The sequence below is a fragment of the Chanodichthys erythropterus genome, chromosome 1 (assembly GCF_024489055.1).
Source record: "Chanodichthys erythropterus isolate Z2021 chromosome 1, ASM2448905v1, whole genome shotgun sequence".
In the NCBI taxonomy this organism is placed as follows: Eukaryota; Metazoa; Chordata; class Actinopteri; order Cypriniformes; family Xenocyprididae; genus Chanodichthys; species Chanodichthys erythropterus.
Genome location: NC_090221.1, coordinates 27,767,115 through 27,782,333, shown reverse-complemented (window position 1 = coordinate 27,782,333; position 15,219 = coordinate 27,767,115). Strand labels below are relative to the sequence as shown.

General features: G+C 37.0%; 1 protein-coding gene across 1 annotated transcript in view; it reads left to right on the top strand.

Annotated features, from left to right (window-relative positions):
* The window catches only part of abcb7 (ATP-binding cassette, sub-family B (MDR/TAP), member 7), a 54,869-nt gene that overhangs the window by 14,789 nt on the left and 24,861 nt on the right, over nucleotides 1–15,219 (top strand). Inside the window, exons 5-6 of the mRNA XM_067404995.1 lie at nucleotides 5,871–6,003; nucleotides 13,843–14,111. Coding sequence (XP_067261096.1) covers nucleotides 5,871–6,003; nucleotides 13,843–14,111 — 402 coding nt within the window. The remainder of the gene's footprint in view (nucleotides 1–5,870; nucleotides 6,004–13,842; nucleotides 14,112–15,219) is intronic.

Genomic DNA, 15,219 nt, shown 5'->3' with positions numbered 1-15,219 from the left:
AAAACTGAAAACATAGGAGGACATTTTGTTACTCATAACATCAAAATCCAATAAAAATGTATCAAATGAATAGGTATGTTTTGTCACAGCTTAAATGGGTGTTCTGTCTGTCTTCATGCAACATATATTCTCTGGCTCTGTAAGCATCTTACAACAGTTCCCCCAGGAGCAATTTATAGATTATTATGACAGAATGCTAATCAACTTTAAGATGGTTTACTCCACATTAGCTACATTAATTCATCAATTAACCATTCAGAAGCGTCCTGTTGCATTCAAAATGTTATTTCTTCTTGAGTCTGTCCATCATTGTCCGACTCCATTTTGAACAAAAAAGGCTGAACAGTTTGACATTTTCAATGAGTCTGAGTGAGGTAATGTGAGGTGAGCTCCTGAAACCTTTTGAGAGCAGCAGCTCATTTACATTTAAAGGGACACACAAAAACAGCGTTTTTGCTTGCCATCAAAAAGTGACAAATTTAACATGCTATAAAAAATGATCTGCAAGGTTTTTCGAGCTAAAACTTCACATACACACTCTGGGGACATCAGAGGCTTATTTTACATCTTGTAAAAGTGGCTTTATAGCACCCCTTTAACAGCACCCCCTGTGAAAAAATTCATAATCAAATTACTAAGCAACCACTGACAGGAATAACACAAAATAGGTATCATTTTAAAGCTTAGAATCTCAGCTTTTTAGTGCATCCATTTTGTTCAACTCTTAACGAGTACTGAGTCGTCACCCTAAAACAGAGTGTACTGCCCACGGGCACTATATATATATATATATATATATATATATATATATATATATATATATATATATATATATATATATATATATATATATATATATATATATATATATATATATATATATATATATATATATAATATATATATATATATATATAAAATACATTTTTTAAAACCCCTGCTTGATAATCACAAAATGGGTGTCATTTGAAAGCTTAGAGTCTGAACTTTACAATTTTATATGTAATTTGAAAGGTTTCACAGAGTACAATACAATGAGTATTACGGATGGTTTTGATGGTTTTGAGTGATGTGACATTTGACACCGAAGCTTGTGTAAAAAAAAAAATAAATAACGAAACTTCTCACAGTGAAGCACTGTACCGGACCTTGATTCATTTTGCCATAACTACGTGATCTGTGACATCCGAAAGCTTTATAAACAACTACGTGATTGCTTCGTATGCTGATGTCAAGTGTCATTCACTTTTTTGGTAAGAGTAAATCAAAATACAAAAAAATATTTACCTGTGTAGTTTTGTGCATGTTCAGTTTGTAATTATTCCCAGTTCATAAGCACTTTAACTGACCATACTATAACAATCTTTGTTTATTTTTATATTATATGCTCAAGCTTGCTTAACTTATTCACAGACTCATTTATTCAAATTAAGTAAAATGACATGCAAAAGACTATTTTTATATAGACCTAATTATTTTCATTGTTTTATTTGCTTTTCATAGTACAAACTGATTTATTATATGAAACAGTCCAAAAATTGGGGTCGCCTGGGACGCAAAGGCAGATTTTTCCACCTTTTTTCCAAGATGTCGTTTGCACCGTGTTGAAAGGCTTCGAGTAATGAACCTTTTTACGATACAGTTGAGGGGAAAGCCTTGGTGTTCGCAAAGCTTCATTTCGCCATCACTAACGCAAATAGCACAAGTGGCTTGTGAAGAAATAAAGACTGGCTGCATGACTCTTTCATTGAAGCAGAATTTCGCTGTGGAGATTGCTAAACTCCAGCGCACATGTTTGTTTTCAGATCACCAGCGCTGCTTCCAAATAAAGGCTTGAATATGAAGAGTTTCCAGATTGCACAGATTAAGTAAAACACCGGGAGGAAAGTGTATCCTTTTAAGGGAAAAGCTCTATTTAGGGGATTTAAGCTCTTTGCATCTGGCAACCACAAGCATGAACGCTAGTGGAGGCTTGTTACCAATGCAAGATAACGCAGATGCCTAATAAAAAACACGTTTTCAGGATAAATAAGGAGTGGGCCAATATCGTGATGATGAAATTATTAGAAATTCAGTTTTAGAAAAAAAAAAAAGTGTAATTACCATATACATCCAGCAGAGGCCCATAGAGATTCATTCATTTATCTGGATGTGGCTTACTGCTCTATTAAATGCAATGTGGAACGACGCGTACACGTACACACACACACACAGAGGTCTTTGTCTTTGAAATATCCACTGCATCTCTGTGGGTCTCTGCAGCGCATGTGAGATTTTCACTGGATGTAAACAGTTCTCGCGCACACATAACGATTTTCCACACAATTTGGTTACAGTTCACGTTGCGTCTTTTGCACGCTCAAGTTCATTATTTTAAATGTAGACACAAGAAAAGCGCACACAAATACAGATCAAAAGCTCAGCCAAGATGGACGAATGATGGGTGGGTTTTTTTTATTTCTCATCTCCATAAATATATCTAGTAGTAGAGCTAATGTAAGTGCTTGAAATCCATTTGTTTTTTTCTGAAACTTCGTCTTTATGGAGAATGCGACGCAGCTCATGATTGCTTATCAATAGCAGAGCGCAACACAAAACTATTGTACATACAATACACATACAAATTTAGAAATGAAGCAATCTCATTTGCAGTGCTTTATAGAAGTGTTTTATCATATCTTAAAAATATTCACTAAGAAGGTTTTATTTAATTTCATATTTATATATATATATATATATATATATATATATATATATATATATATATATATATATATATATATATATATATATATATATATATATAAATACTATAATATTTTTATAGATATGCTTTGCTTCTGCAATTTTTTGCAGTTATGAATACTTCATTTTTAAAATTCTTATCCAGTATTCATGAATGCCTGGAAACGTTTCATTAATTCACTAGACAAAAGGTTGATTAGAGGTGTTTTAGAAGCACTGCAGTGTTTGGATTGGTCTCTTTTCCCAGTGATTTTTTTTCCTTCCCATGTGTGTGCATTATCTGCCCATGTAGGTTACCAGAAGTCATATGTGGAAACATAGAGAAACACTGACAAGGGCTCTATTAACGGATAACTCCCTGTTTTATTAGCTGGTCTGATCCCTGCCATCTTATCATCCCGTGGTGCACTATTATTAACCCAAAAGATAAAACCTATACAAACCTTCATCTTCCTCAGACTAGTTTTCTTTTCTTCTTGCAATACCTTAGAGGCTGCTGTTGTCATCCTGTGTGTGAGTTTTGTAACTAAAACCGGTTTATAACCACTTGCCTTCTGACTCTGTCCTCTTGGAAAAGGGCATCGCTATGGGTGCATGCTCTTTGAAAGTGAAATTATCACTGAGGTGTTGGCAGCTCATTTTTATCTTCCACAAATGAAGCTTCAGTGTAGTAATTAGTATGTTACGGATCCCTGATTTGCTTTGCAATGACATTACTTCCTGCAAAAGCAAACCACCATGACTTTCTTTTTTCTGCGGAAAACACTAAATAAGTTATTTTAAAATGTCTCAAGTGTTTTCTGTACTTTTAATTAGGGATGCACCGGAAAAAAATGGCATTTTTGGTTTCTGGACGAATCAGAAAAAAAGGCCAACAATATAAGCCAAAAATCTTGCGCAGCTTGTGCGACATTAAATTTCTCTGAACTTGTTTGTTTCTATTTGCAATAGCCCTACTGTACTGTAACATGGTGTGGTATGGCTGTTCTGGGCAACGTTGGTGAAATAATGCTACCCTCTCATTCACTGATTCACTCCCTGCTATCTGTTCACATGCTCTGATAATAATAAAATTGTAGGACTATACTTTTATAATTGGTCAAAAAATAAATGTTAATTATATTTATTAATATATAATTAATTAATATATTATATATAATTAATCTTATTCTGTCGCATAAAACTGAATTGAGAATAATTTATTGATATTAATTTATTGATATGTACTATTTAAATACAGGCCAATATTCTGTCCAATATTTGTGTTAATTTAAATAAAAGTGTGGTAATTTTATTTTATTGGCTTGCATTTTTTAAAATTCAGATTCAGTAAAATTATTCAATTTACTTGTCTAATAATAATAATAATAATACAATTATACAAAAAAAAATAAAATAAAATAAATGAATAATTCCCATAAACCAAAACCGAAATTGACTATTCATTGTGACTAAGTTCATCCAGAAGTTTTGGTTTCTGCCCAAAATTTTCTTTTCGGTGCATCCCTACTTTGAATGAAAGTTAGTGGGGTCTAATATGTTTGGACCCCAGCATTGTTCATAGTATATTTGTTTGTGTTGTGCATAAGAAAGTAAAGTCATACAGATTTGGAAAGACAATGTTTAATGTAATCTAATGTAATAAGACAGTTTTGTTTTGAGACTTCAGAATTTAGGAATCAGATACTTGTTATAAAAATTTAGATTCCACTTATCGATTCCAGTTTGCTCATTTTAATGTTGTTTCAAACCATTCATGCACAAGACGATGTGAAAGAGAACTCTATTCAGCACTCGCGTGCTGTTTTCTGTGCTGGGCACATCTAGAGCATGCACAAAATGCCGCACCTCATGTAGTCCGTGAATACTGAATTGAGTTTTCTTTTGCGTCTTGTTGCACTTGAACAGACAAATACACTAAAAATTGTAACTGTGTATATTGGATCTGTGCATTATATCTTAAAGTGACAGCAGCCTAATTAGCCTGCTGCCTTCACTACTGTTCATTAAAGAACAGACTACAAAGAGAATCACTCACTGATCTTAACTAACTTTTGTAACTTTAATAAGGACAAATCTATATTTTATTTATAAAAAGAAAACTATGCAGTTATTTTACATTTGATTTCAATTTCTGAACTTTTCAGTTGTATTTATTTGTGCTGTTGCTAATTTGCTTATTTGTTCTCATTGTATTACTGACTGTATACTTGTCTTTAATAATGTTTGAAATTTGTATTTGTCTAGTTTATTAGTTAGTTCTTTAGGCTGCAGATTCAGCTGCAACAACCAAAAAAAAAAAAAAGAATAAATATGTTTGATATGTAAATGTTTGACTTCATTTCTCTTTTTGGCATATTGGAATTGAAACCGGAAATCGATAAGCAGAATCGGAATTGCTAAACTTTAAATGATACACAACCTACTCTGTGCCAGTGTGCCAATGAGTTTGGGATGGAAATGTTATTTTGTCACTATGTTTTACATTTGGTTCACTTTATTCACTTAATTTTCTAAATTAACTAATTTGGTCTTTGTCAAGACAAGTACAAAGCAGCCCTACTAGTATGTTTATTTGCTTCGCAATTTGTATGATATATCAGTATTTTTGCCTTTTATAATTTTTGGGAATTTGGGGTAGAAAATGTCAATACAAAATAATATCTTCTTCAGAGTGTCTTTTCAGAGTGAGGTATGGCCAGGACTTGTTCTTGACAGGTTTCGTGACATTCACCTTTGAGATTCATCATGCGTGTGCTGTAGAAGTGTGCCATTCACCTAAAATGAATTATACGATAAAAAGGGGTGAGCAAAAGTGAGGCAAAATTCAAAGGAAATGGCGTCCAGCTAATGTGTTGCTGTTTATTGGCACGACCCAGCAGCTTTCCGCGAGCTTTTAATTAGCTTTAATAATCATTTCAATTCCATTAGTGGATGCATCAAGCAAGTCATTTTCAGATCTGTCTGCAGGAGGACACGCACAGCCTGCTGTTAATGCAGTGCTGCGGTGCTGAGCTTCTGCCCATCAGTGCACTCAGGAACATAGAACAACATTTGGCATGCTCACATCAACCTTTCCTTTTTTTTCTTTTTCTTTTTTCTTTTTTTTTTTGCTTGTCCTCCAGATAACCAATGTGATGGTGCCCTTCATGTTTAAATATGCAGTGGACAGCCTGAACCAGATGTCGGGACACATGTTGAACCTGAACGATGCGCCAAACACGGTGGCGACCATGGCAACGGCTATTTTGATTGGCTGTAAGTTCTCCTTGCTCCTGTTTGGCAGGTGTTTGACTTCATTTTGGGAAGCGTGCTGCATATTAAGTGCCAACTGACCTTTCCCGAAAAGTTTGTGTCAGTACTGCTTTTTAGTTTCATTGTAATGTGTTTTGTCATGTATGCTTCTGCTCTAGGTGCTAATGCAGTTTGAAATTTTGTGTTTTATTTGTTCTTTAGTTTGGCAGCACTGACCTGAAATTTCTGGCTAAAATGTAACACTATATCAGCAAAGAGAAAAACTGATTCACCACATAGGGCTGTGACAGTGACAATATTTACCAGTTGGCTTTAATAGTTGGGGGATATACAGTACTGTGCAAAAGTCTTAGTCACGTCAGTATTTTCACCCCCCAAAAAAGGTTTTAAGCCAGTTATTTATATCTTTTGCTGTAGTGTGTCAATAGGAAATATCCGTTCACATTTCCAAACAATCATTTTGCCATTAATTGTAATAATCCAGTGAGATTTTTGAATACACAAGGAGTCTGACAACAGCTGGTGCTTCACACAGTGATCTGATCTCACCATCATCGAATCCGTCTGTGATTACATGAAAAAATAGATGAAACTGAGACAAACTAAATCCAGGAGAACTGTGGCCGTGTCTCTAAGATGCTTGAAGAATCCTGCCTGCAAACATATAGTACTGTGAAGAGTTTTAGGCACTTGTGTAAAAATGCTGTAAAATGAATATTTTGTGTGACCACCCTTTGCATTTAAAACAGCTCTTGTCCAGGTACGCTTGGGCATCAATTTTCAGGTAGCTTTGGAGGCAGGTTTCTTAAAATCTCTCTTCTGGATTTGGTTTGTCTCAGTTTCATATGTTTCTTCATGTAATCACAGATGGATCTGATGATGGTGAGCTCTGATCTCCATGTGGAGCACCGGCTGTTATCAGTCTTATTGTGTATTCAAAAATCTCACTGGATTATTACAATTAATGGCAAAATGAATGTTTGGAAATGTGAACGAATATTTCCTATTGACTAGATGGCGAAATACATGGCTAGAAAAAAGTATTCTGCAGGTGTATTTGAAATGTTTTAACGAATCATCTTGTAATCAATGTCATTTCAGTTCTACTTTCGGAGTATGAATTATCATGCTCCGTAAAAGACAACAATACTCAAGCACTGTAAAAGGTTTTGCCACTAACTCAACTGACTCAACTCATCTTCTCTCCTGTATGATTTCAGTCTCTTCAGACCTTACTGTACATGATTTATGAGCTTCTACAACTTTTGACCTCCTAACTGAACTCCTTTTCACAAACTGATCATAGAAATAAAACGGTATAAATAAAAATGTTAACACTTTACAATGAGGTCTCATTTATTAACATTAATGTATTAACCAACATCAACTAACAATGAGCAATATATTTGCTACAGTATTTATTCATCTTTATGTTAGTTAATAAAAATAGTCAATAGCGACCGTTATCCAACTTAATTAAATGTTTTTTATTTGAATACAAAGCAAAACGACAGTGGAGGTGTAATGTAAAGGTAGCGGTGACATTCTGTCCTAATCATCCTCCTAACACTCTGTCATGGCAATATGACGAGACTACTTTTCGCCTCGACAAGAAATCTCATCACATTTTAGTCTCGCGAGATCTCGTGACACCCCTACCCTTTATTTAAATATATGAACACAGAAAATCGCTGTTAAGTTTAATATAGCCTAACATTTCCCATTCCATGACTAGTAAAATAATCGCAACTTACTCTCTGTAAAATTATGTAATCCGCAGGGTGATGGACATGGAGGTGGGTAAAAAGGTTGGTGGTGTTGCCACCCTTCGCACTGATGTAGCCAGGCACATTCTGCAGAGTGTTTTCTTTGAAGCCGAAAAACTCCCATACTGTCGAGCTTACTTTATTCAGGTGTGGACAGAGCCTCTCACTCTCTTCTTGGAATAGCTGCGAGTGCTACGTTTTTCTTCTTGTTTGACAAGTGTCAGCGTTAAGGTGCAATACTGCCACCTGAGAGGTCAACCAGGTACTGGTGCTGGAGTATTTACGAGTCATGATATCATAAGAGTCCTATTCATTTTAAATATTGTGGTTATTGCTAATACCGGTATATTGTCACACCCTAAATTAACACGATGCCGATATTTCATGCTTTGAATATCACGATTATCGTCAATACCAGTATATTGCATCACCCCTATTTTGGATACAGAACAAGCCATGTTAAACATTATGCTATTGCATTAGCTTGAAGCTTAAAATAAATAAATCTCATGTTTTGGGCAGCTTGGAACACGTACATTTCCTGCATCAGCTCACTGTTTCCTCCACTATTTTTACATGCATTTTGTCCATTGAAAGTGCTGCACTTTGAAACCACTGGCGAATTTTTCTGTGCACGTGGGCAGACGTAAATAATCGATAATGACATTCGTTGTCGATGATTTTCATTTACGATTATTATCAATTTTATCGATTAGTTGTTGCAGCCCTTGTGGACTTTGCTTTTCCTGTGAGCGTGATTGATACATGAGTGGAGTGTTCAGGCTGTGAGTGACTGAGCAGAGAGTGTACAGATGGAGTGGAACATTGGGTAGAGCACGCAGTGCACACATGGATCATTAGCACGCAGCACAAACGTGGAGCAGGTTTCGCTTCAAAGTTATGCATCTTCGAAAGTGGAGCCTTTTGCAAAGTTACAAAACATGCTGTGTGAGAGTAAACTCTGTGGCATATTTTCGGCTTCTATTTACGGTCTTTTTTTCTCTTTTGGCCAAAAACCGAATTTTCGGTGCATCCCTACTTTTCAGCCATTCATTAGAAAAGAATGTCTGTATAATATTGAACGTCACATTTTGCAAGCTTATTCATAGACATTTCCTGAGAGCATTTAGTGTCTAAAACAGGCAAGAGAAGGGAATTCTAGAACGCTACAGGTGTGATCTAAAATTGATAAACATGACAAACTTGTCCTGTCATGGAGTTTGACCATTCCAGACTAATTTATTATGTATTTTAGTCAGAGTTTGCTTTTGTTGAAGATGTCGGTGTGCAGTGTGTCACCAAATGGAGCCCAAGTGCATCTTTAAATAAAGATAAATGAAGATAATGACTAATGGTAACTAACCACTTAGCAAGTCATTGTGTCTTAAAATGAAAATTCACTGTCTTCCCATAACTGCGTATTTTAATGAGAGCCATTAGGTCCTGTGCACACAGACCATTAAATGCTTCTCCGTGCTGCTGCTTGTGTGATTTGTGTGTGCTGCAAGGCACAGATTATCTATGCAGAATTTGCATTGATTGATATTGTATCCAAGGCACTATTCATTCTGAAGCTGAGAATTTGATGCACTAAGAGTGGTTTTGAATTCCATAAGCAAATAAAACCTTAATCAGATGTTCATGTCAAGTTCATATTTGACCCATGATATCTCTGTTCAAACAGAATTTAAAAAATAATAACTTATCAATGGTCATAAACAAGTCCTGTGTAATTACAGCTTTAGGGTCATATGTTTCTTAATTCTTCACTGTTTTTATTTACAAAAAATCGTATTTACTTGCATTTAAATTAACTGACAAGTTAACCTCAGAACCTCGGAAATGGCATTACGTCAGTTTAGCTTTTCTCGTAACTTGAATACATAAGATGTAGGACGCTTTTTGAACTACAAGAGTTTTACACATTCTTCATAAGTTGAATATGGAAGGCGGTCTGGTAGAAGCTAGATATTTTACTAAATAACTTTTTAAATAGGGATATTTTCTTTCAAAAACCCATCACTGCATTTCAGAAGGCCTTTATTAACCCTCTGGAGCCATATTGATTTTTTTTTTTTTTTTTTTGATGATGGATGGATGGATGCGGATGGAGGCACTTTCTTTAGCTCATACTTGTTGATCCCGCTCGCTGCCATTATAAAGCTTGGATGCGTCAGGATATTTATTAAACCTTTATAAAGTAAAATAACTAGCTTCCAGCAGATGGCCGTACACATTGATTTGCGGCAGAAGAGTGAACTCTGACCTGATGCATGACCTGAGCAAAACAAAACCTAAACTTAAAGAACTGTCAGTGTTGTAACGTTCAGGAATCACAATTTAATTTATAATTACAACTTCAGCTTGAACTATAAAGTAGCACTCCAGTGTGTTTGTGTTTTAACTTGTGTCTCCAGAGCACTCCCACCTATTACCAGTAGTAAAGTCATTTTGGACAAGTCATTGTTTGTGAACAAGACCATTTGCGGAATGTGTCGGGACCAAACAGAATCATCTGCCTGCTGTTTGCTTGCTTCTTCCCTTCACTGTCTGCAAGTCTTTCAGCAAATTAAAGTGGATATCATGTCCTTTGAATGTGTGTATCATGTCAGTTAATGAGTAAGTCATTGAGTTTCAACTGATTCGTTCAAAAAGCTGATTCATTCAGTAAGGAAGCACCCTTGTGTGTTGCTCAGAGATGCAGTTACAGTGCTTTGGCTTTGTTTTGGACTATTTTCTCTGGTGAAATAATAGAGCAAAGACTGGCAATATGGCGTCTGAAATGTAAGTCACTTAATATAAACTTCTTGTTCATTAAACTTGTATAAAATCAACATCACATTTGTTATCATGCTGATCTCTGGAGAAAAACCACACTCTTTGTGTGATATTTATTAACTATATTAAATTAAATTAAATTATTGCAGACAATATATATCGCACACTCCTAGTTGAGTGCATTTAAATTAGTTGTCTGAAATTTAAGACTACATCCATGCTTAAAGGTGCAATATGTAAAATTGAAAACTAGCGGTTGAAATTGGTCCAGATTGAGGACATGCACCTTCCATTGACAATGGAAGGTGCTGAGACAATTTATCCGCATTGTAATATGCCTTTGGTCATAGAGCTTTTTAGGTGGATGCTGAGTTTTTTTTTATCTGACTCAATTCTCGTTTGCTGGCTTATATGGTTGCAATACCAGTGTTCCCTTTCAAAACCTTCTTTCAATGCTGCGCTGATCAGCGCTATGGTAAAATATCTTTGTTTGACCGGTTGTGAACCTGTGTGGCAAACACGCCAAGAATGTGGCTTAAATAATCTGATGACGTCATCAGAATGCACACGTCAGAGGCTATAAATAGACGTGAGACAGGTACGCTTTCATGTTCCTTTGTCTTCAGAACCACATTGTATGCCGTGTGTGCTGCTTTCTTTCTTAAACTATACCCTTTTGCTAAGACTTAGTTCTGTCAGGCAGGAATAATCTCTCTCTCTCTCTCTCTCTCTCTCTCTCTCTCTCTCTCTCTCTCTCTCTCTCTCTCTCTCTCTCTCTCTCTCTCTCTCTCTCTCTCTCTCTCTCTCTCTCTCTCTCTCTCTCTCTCTCTTTTTCTCTCTCTCTCTCTCTCTCTCTCTCTCTCTCTCTCTCTCTCTCTCTCTTTTTCTCTGTAACAAAAAGAAAAGAGTTGAAGAAAAAGAGAATCATGTCAAGAGAACGCCCTGCTCACAGCCTTTCTCAGAGGATGATCTGCATGATTTTGCAACATACAATAAGCTACTCGAGGTAGTCACTCGCGCTGCGGACTGTCTTCAGTTAGACTGGCCACAGGAACAAGAGACCTCCAGAAGATCAATGTTTGCTGACACATTTTTGTTGGGTGGCCAAGGGGAGGCACCAGAGGGATGGTCCCTCCCCTTCTTTCAAGATCTTCATGACAAACTGTCAATGGCATAGAACAAGCCATATTCTTCCCGTGTCTTTGTGCCCACGATGTCGGTTATATGAAGATGCCCCAGGTTGAAGAGATGTTGCGGGCCATCTTTAGAGAGAGATCTTTTGCTCAACCTCACTGGCGTCAAGGAGAACGATAAGGTATTTCTCCTTGATGCCTCCGTGTCGCCTTCTGGCCTATTCGCGACCCTTATCAACGCTGTTGTCAGTAGGTTTCGGGAGGCTAAAAGACCCAAGGAGGCGTTTGACAAGTTCCACCCCCACCGTGCCCAAGGGTCGGGACTGTCGGCCACCCGGCCTCAACCTGGTCCAGTTTCTCAAAAAGGAGATGCTCAGAAACGGATCATGGCAAGTCGTGCTCACCCTCGTAAAGACTGGGGACCAGCGCGCCACACTCCACCACCAAAAAACAACCTGGAACTGAGATCCCTGATCTCAGATAAAAAGAGGTCCTCCTGAAGCTTTTGCGCACCCAGACTCCCCTAGAGGGACCGACGTCCACCAACCACTACAAAATGTTGCTGGGAACACTGAATACACTGTGTTTTCTGTGGGATCACGCAGACCAAAACAAAAACGGATATTCTGGAACGCACATTTCAAAGTAGAATACCTGGCTGTAGCATTGTTTTTTGGAGAACTTATAGTATGTGAACGTATGTGAACTTTTTTTGACCTTATTATGTTTCCTAAATCTCTGCAAAAATATTGTGGTATTCTTTTTTTTTTTTTTTTGCTTTAGTCAAAAAAAAAAAAAAAAGTGTTTATGTCCATATCGCACAGCCCTTCTATACAGCGAGTCAGAAATACTCTGTCACGGGTCAAGAAGAGTTTAAACTGCACCCAGGTGTGATGAGATGTTGGCTGGTTTAATGAGCTTTACGTGCTGTTGAGTGAAGAAGTACACTGTTGTCATGTAGTCTGGTGTGTTTCCAGACTCTAATTATGAATATATTCCCTGAAGCTAGTTAACATGCATACATGCAATGTTAGGCTCTTCATTTTTGCCATTGACAGGGGCTTAAGAGTGCTATGACTGGCTTCCAATAAATCCTAATATATTCAAAGTTGTCATTGCCACACGCATTGGGCCTCGTTCATGAAACTTTCATAAATGCGAGTAAATTCTAAGTAATTTGCATATAAAATAGACCTTCCCAAAAAAAATCCTTCAGATTCACAAATGCTTTGTAAACATCAGATTTGATAGTTAAACATGTGTATGTTATTGAATTCCAAAGATTCCTAAATAGGGCATGCGTACACGTTCACTCGTAATTAGCTTAATCCTGACCAGTGAATTACAACTACGTAAAATGTGTCCAGGGATTCTGTGGAAGCTTCTGGACTCGCGTCTCAGGATTGCCTCCAGTATATTGGATAAATGTGAAAGAGACTAATAGGCCATATGCCTAACAATAATTCAATGAATGTGTGACCACCAAAGCGTTTTTAGCCAGCTGGAAAAAATGCCTGGTGCTCTTCTGAAAACGGTCAGCTGGTGGCACTTGTGAGCACTCTGGAGGTGCAGCATTTTTTCAGCTGAGACTCTTTGGTTGCTATGATTTGGAATATCCATGGCAGTCAAATTTTGTTCAGTCGTTGTACAATTATGATTGGCTGGACGGTGTAGTATTTATCCCGCCCCTCCTCTACTGTGATTGGAGGGCTGAGTAAAAAGTGACAGAGACGAGCACTGCGTTTTACCCAAAGTTGAACAGTTTTAAACTCTCGGCTACCAAAATAAATAAATAAATGAACTTGTGAAATATTATGGTACATAGTGAAACAAAATGCAGTGTCATCAGTTTGTCTAAAGAACAGAACTTTGGAATGTTTTCCACACCATTTACTGTGGTAGGGAGCAGCAGTAAATTTAATTCATACCAACTATCATTTTTAAAAAATACGAACATTTTCATGAATCCGAAAATTAACGTCAGAACGGCTTTACGGACGATTTACACAATTCATTCTGCTCATGTTTACTGAATGAGGCCCAATGACTCCCTCTGTTTATCCAGCAACTACGTAAATGAGCTGGCACACACTACATGTAGTTTTTCTTTTCTGTAGCTTTTATTCTGTTACAGTACTTCAGTGAAAGTGTGTGTGTGTTTTCAGATGGTGTTTCCCGTGCTGGAGCAGCTCTCTTCAATGAGCTGAGGAATGCGGTGTTTGGGAAAGTGGCTCAGAGCTCTATCAGGAGGATAGCCAAGAATGTCTTTCTCCACCTTCATAACCTGGATCTGGGTTTCCATCTGAGCAGGCAGACAGGAGCTCTGTCCAAAGCAATCGACCGTGGCACTCGAGGAATTAGCTTTGTGCTCAGCGCTCTGGTCTTTAACCTGGGGCCTACGCTCTTTGAAATGATACTGGTCAGCAGCATTTTGGTAAGTCCAAATGAATTCCTCATATGTTAGTAAATTATTAAAGCCACAGTTTTACCACAGATAAAGTTTGTTCTTGAGCACAAAATAGACGCTGAACGATCAAAATGCACCATTGGAGAAGCACTAATTACAATACCAAGCAACGTAAACTTGCCGCATTTATAAAAAATTTAGGTGATGCGTGGTCATCATTTACGTCAGCTTGAAAACCGTTTACCCCCCAAAATACTGAGATGAATCTGTTTTATAAATTTAATTTTCCTTCAGTTGTTGCAATTTAGTCTATAAAGCTTGGAGTCTTTAAAACTGAGTTGTTTTTGTTGGAGATAACCAGCAGGACAAGCATTTCACTGCCTGTGCATATATGTGACATAAAACACTTCAACTGCACAGATGCTACGATAGTCAAATACAGATTTTATGTTGATCATGTGCTGGAAATTATCTGGAAATTACTGTTTTTGTTGACATTCATCCGACCATGTATACATTAATTCACATTGAATATATAAAATAAAAATCATTCTTTTGTTCCCCTGGCTAATGTGAGACATCATCAGTAATGTGACACTCTTCAGTATAACACATCATTAACATGGCACTTTTTCCATGTTTAAGAATTAGCACGGAAGTCCTGCTCTGTTTTCCCAATCTCCTGAAGTCAGATGATAGCTTTGTGTAGGGAATGGAATGACATTTAAGTTATTTATTCACTGATAACCTTCCACTTCAATTAACAGTTCATTTAAGAACCAGATGAGCACATACAGAGACATGTACAAGATTTCAACTGGCATCTTCACTATTCCTACACAACAGTCAACACACAGTCAAGTGAGACAGATCATGTGAAGCACACACATTCAAAGTTCAGCTCATGTACAGTATGTAGTCAGAGACCCTCCGCTCAAGGAAATACAGTCACAGGAGATATTAAAGGTGCAATAGGTGATTCTCTACAGAAACATTTTTTTGTTGCACTGGTTGAAAGTTATACTGGTATCCTGATGGCAATCAATATGTTTAACGGGGGGGAGGGGGGTCTCTTACAAGGGTATTTGTGAACTTACAAGGGTAAATGATGAACTGGTTGTTTCAATAAGTACTG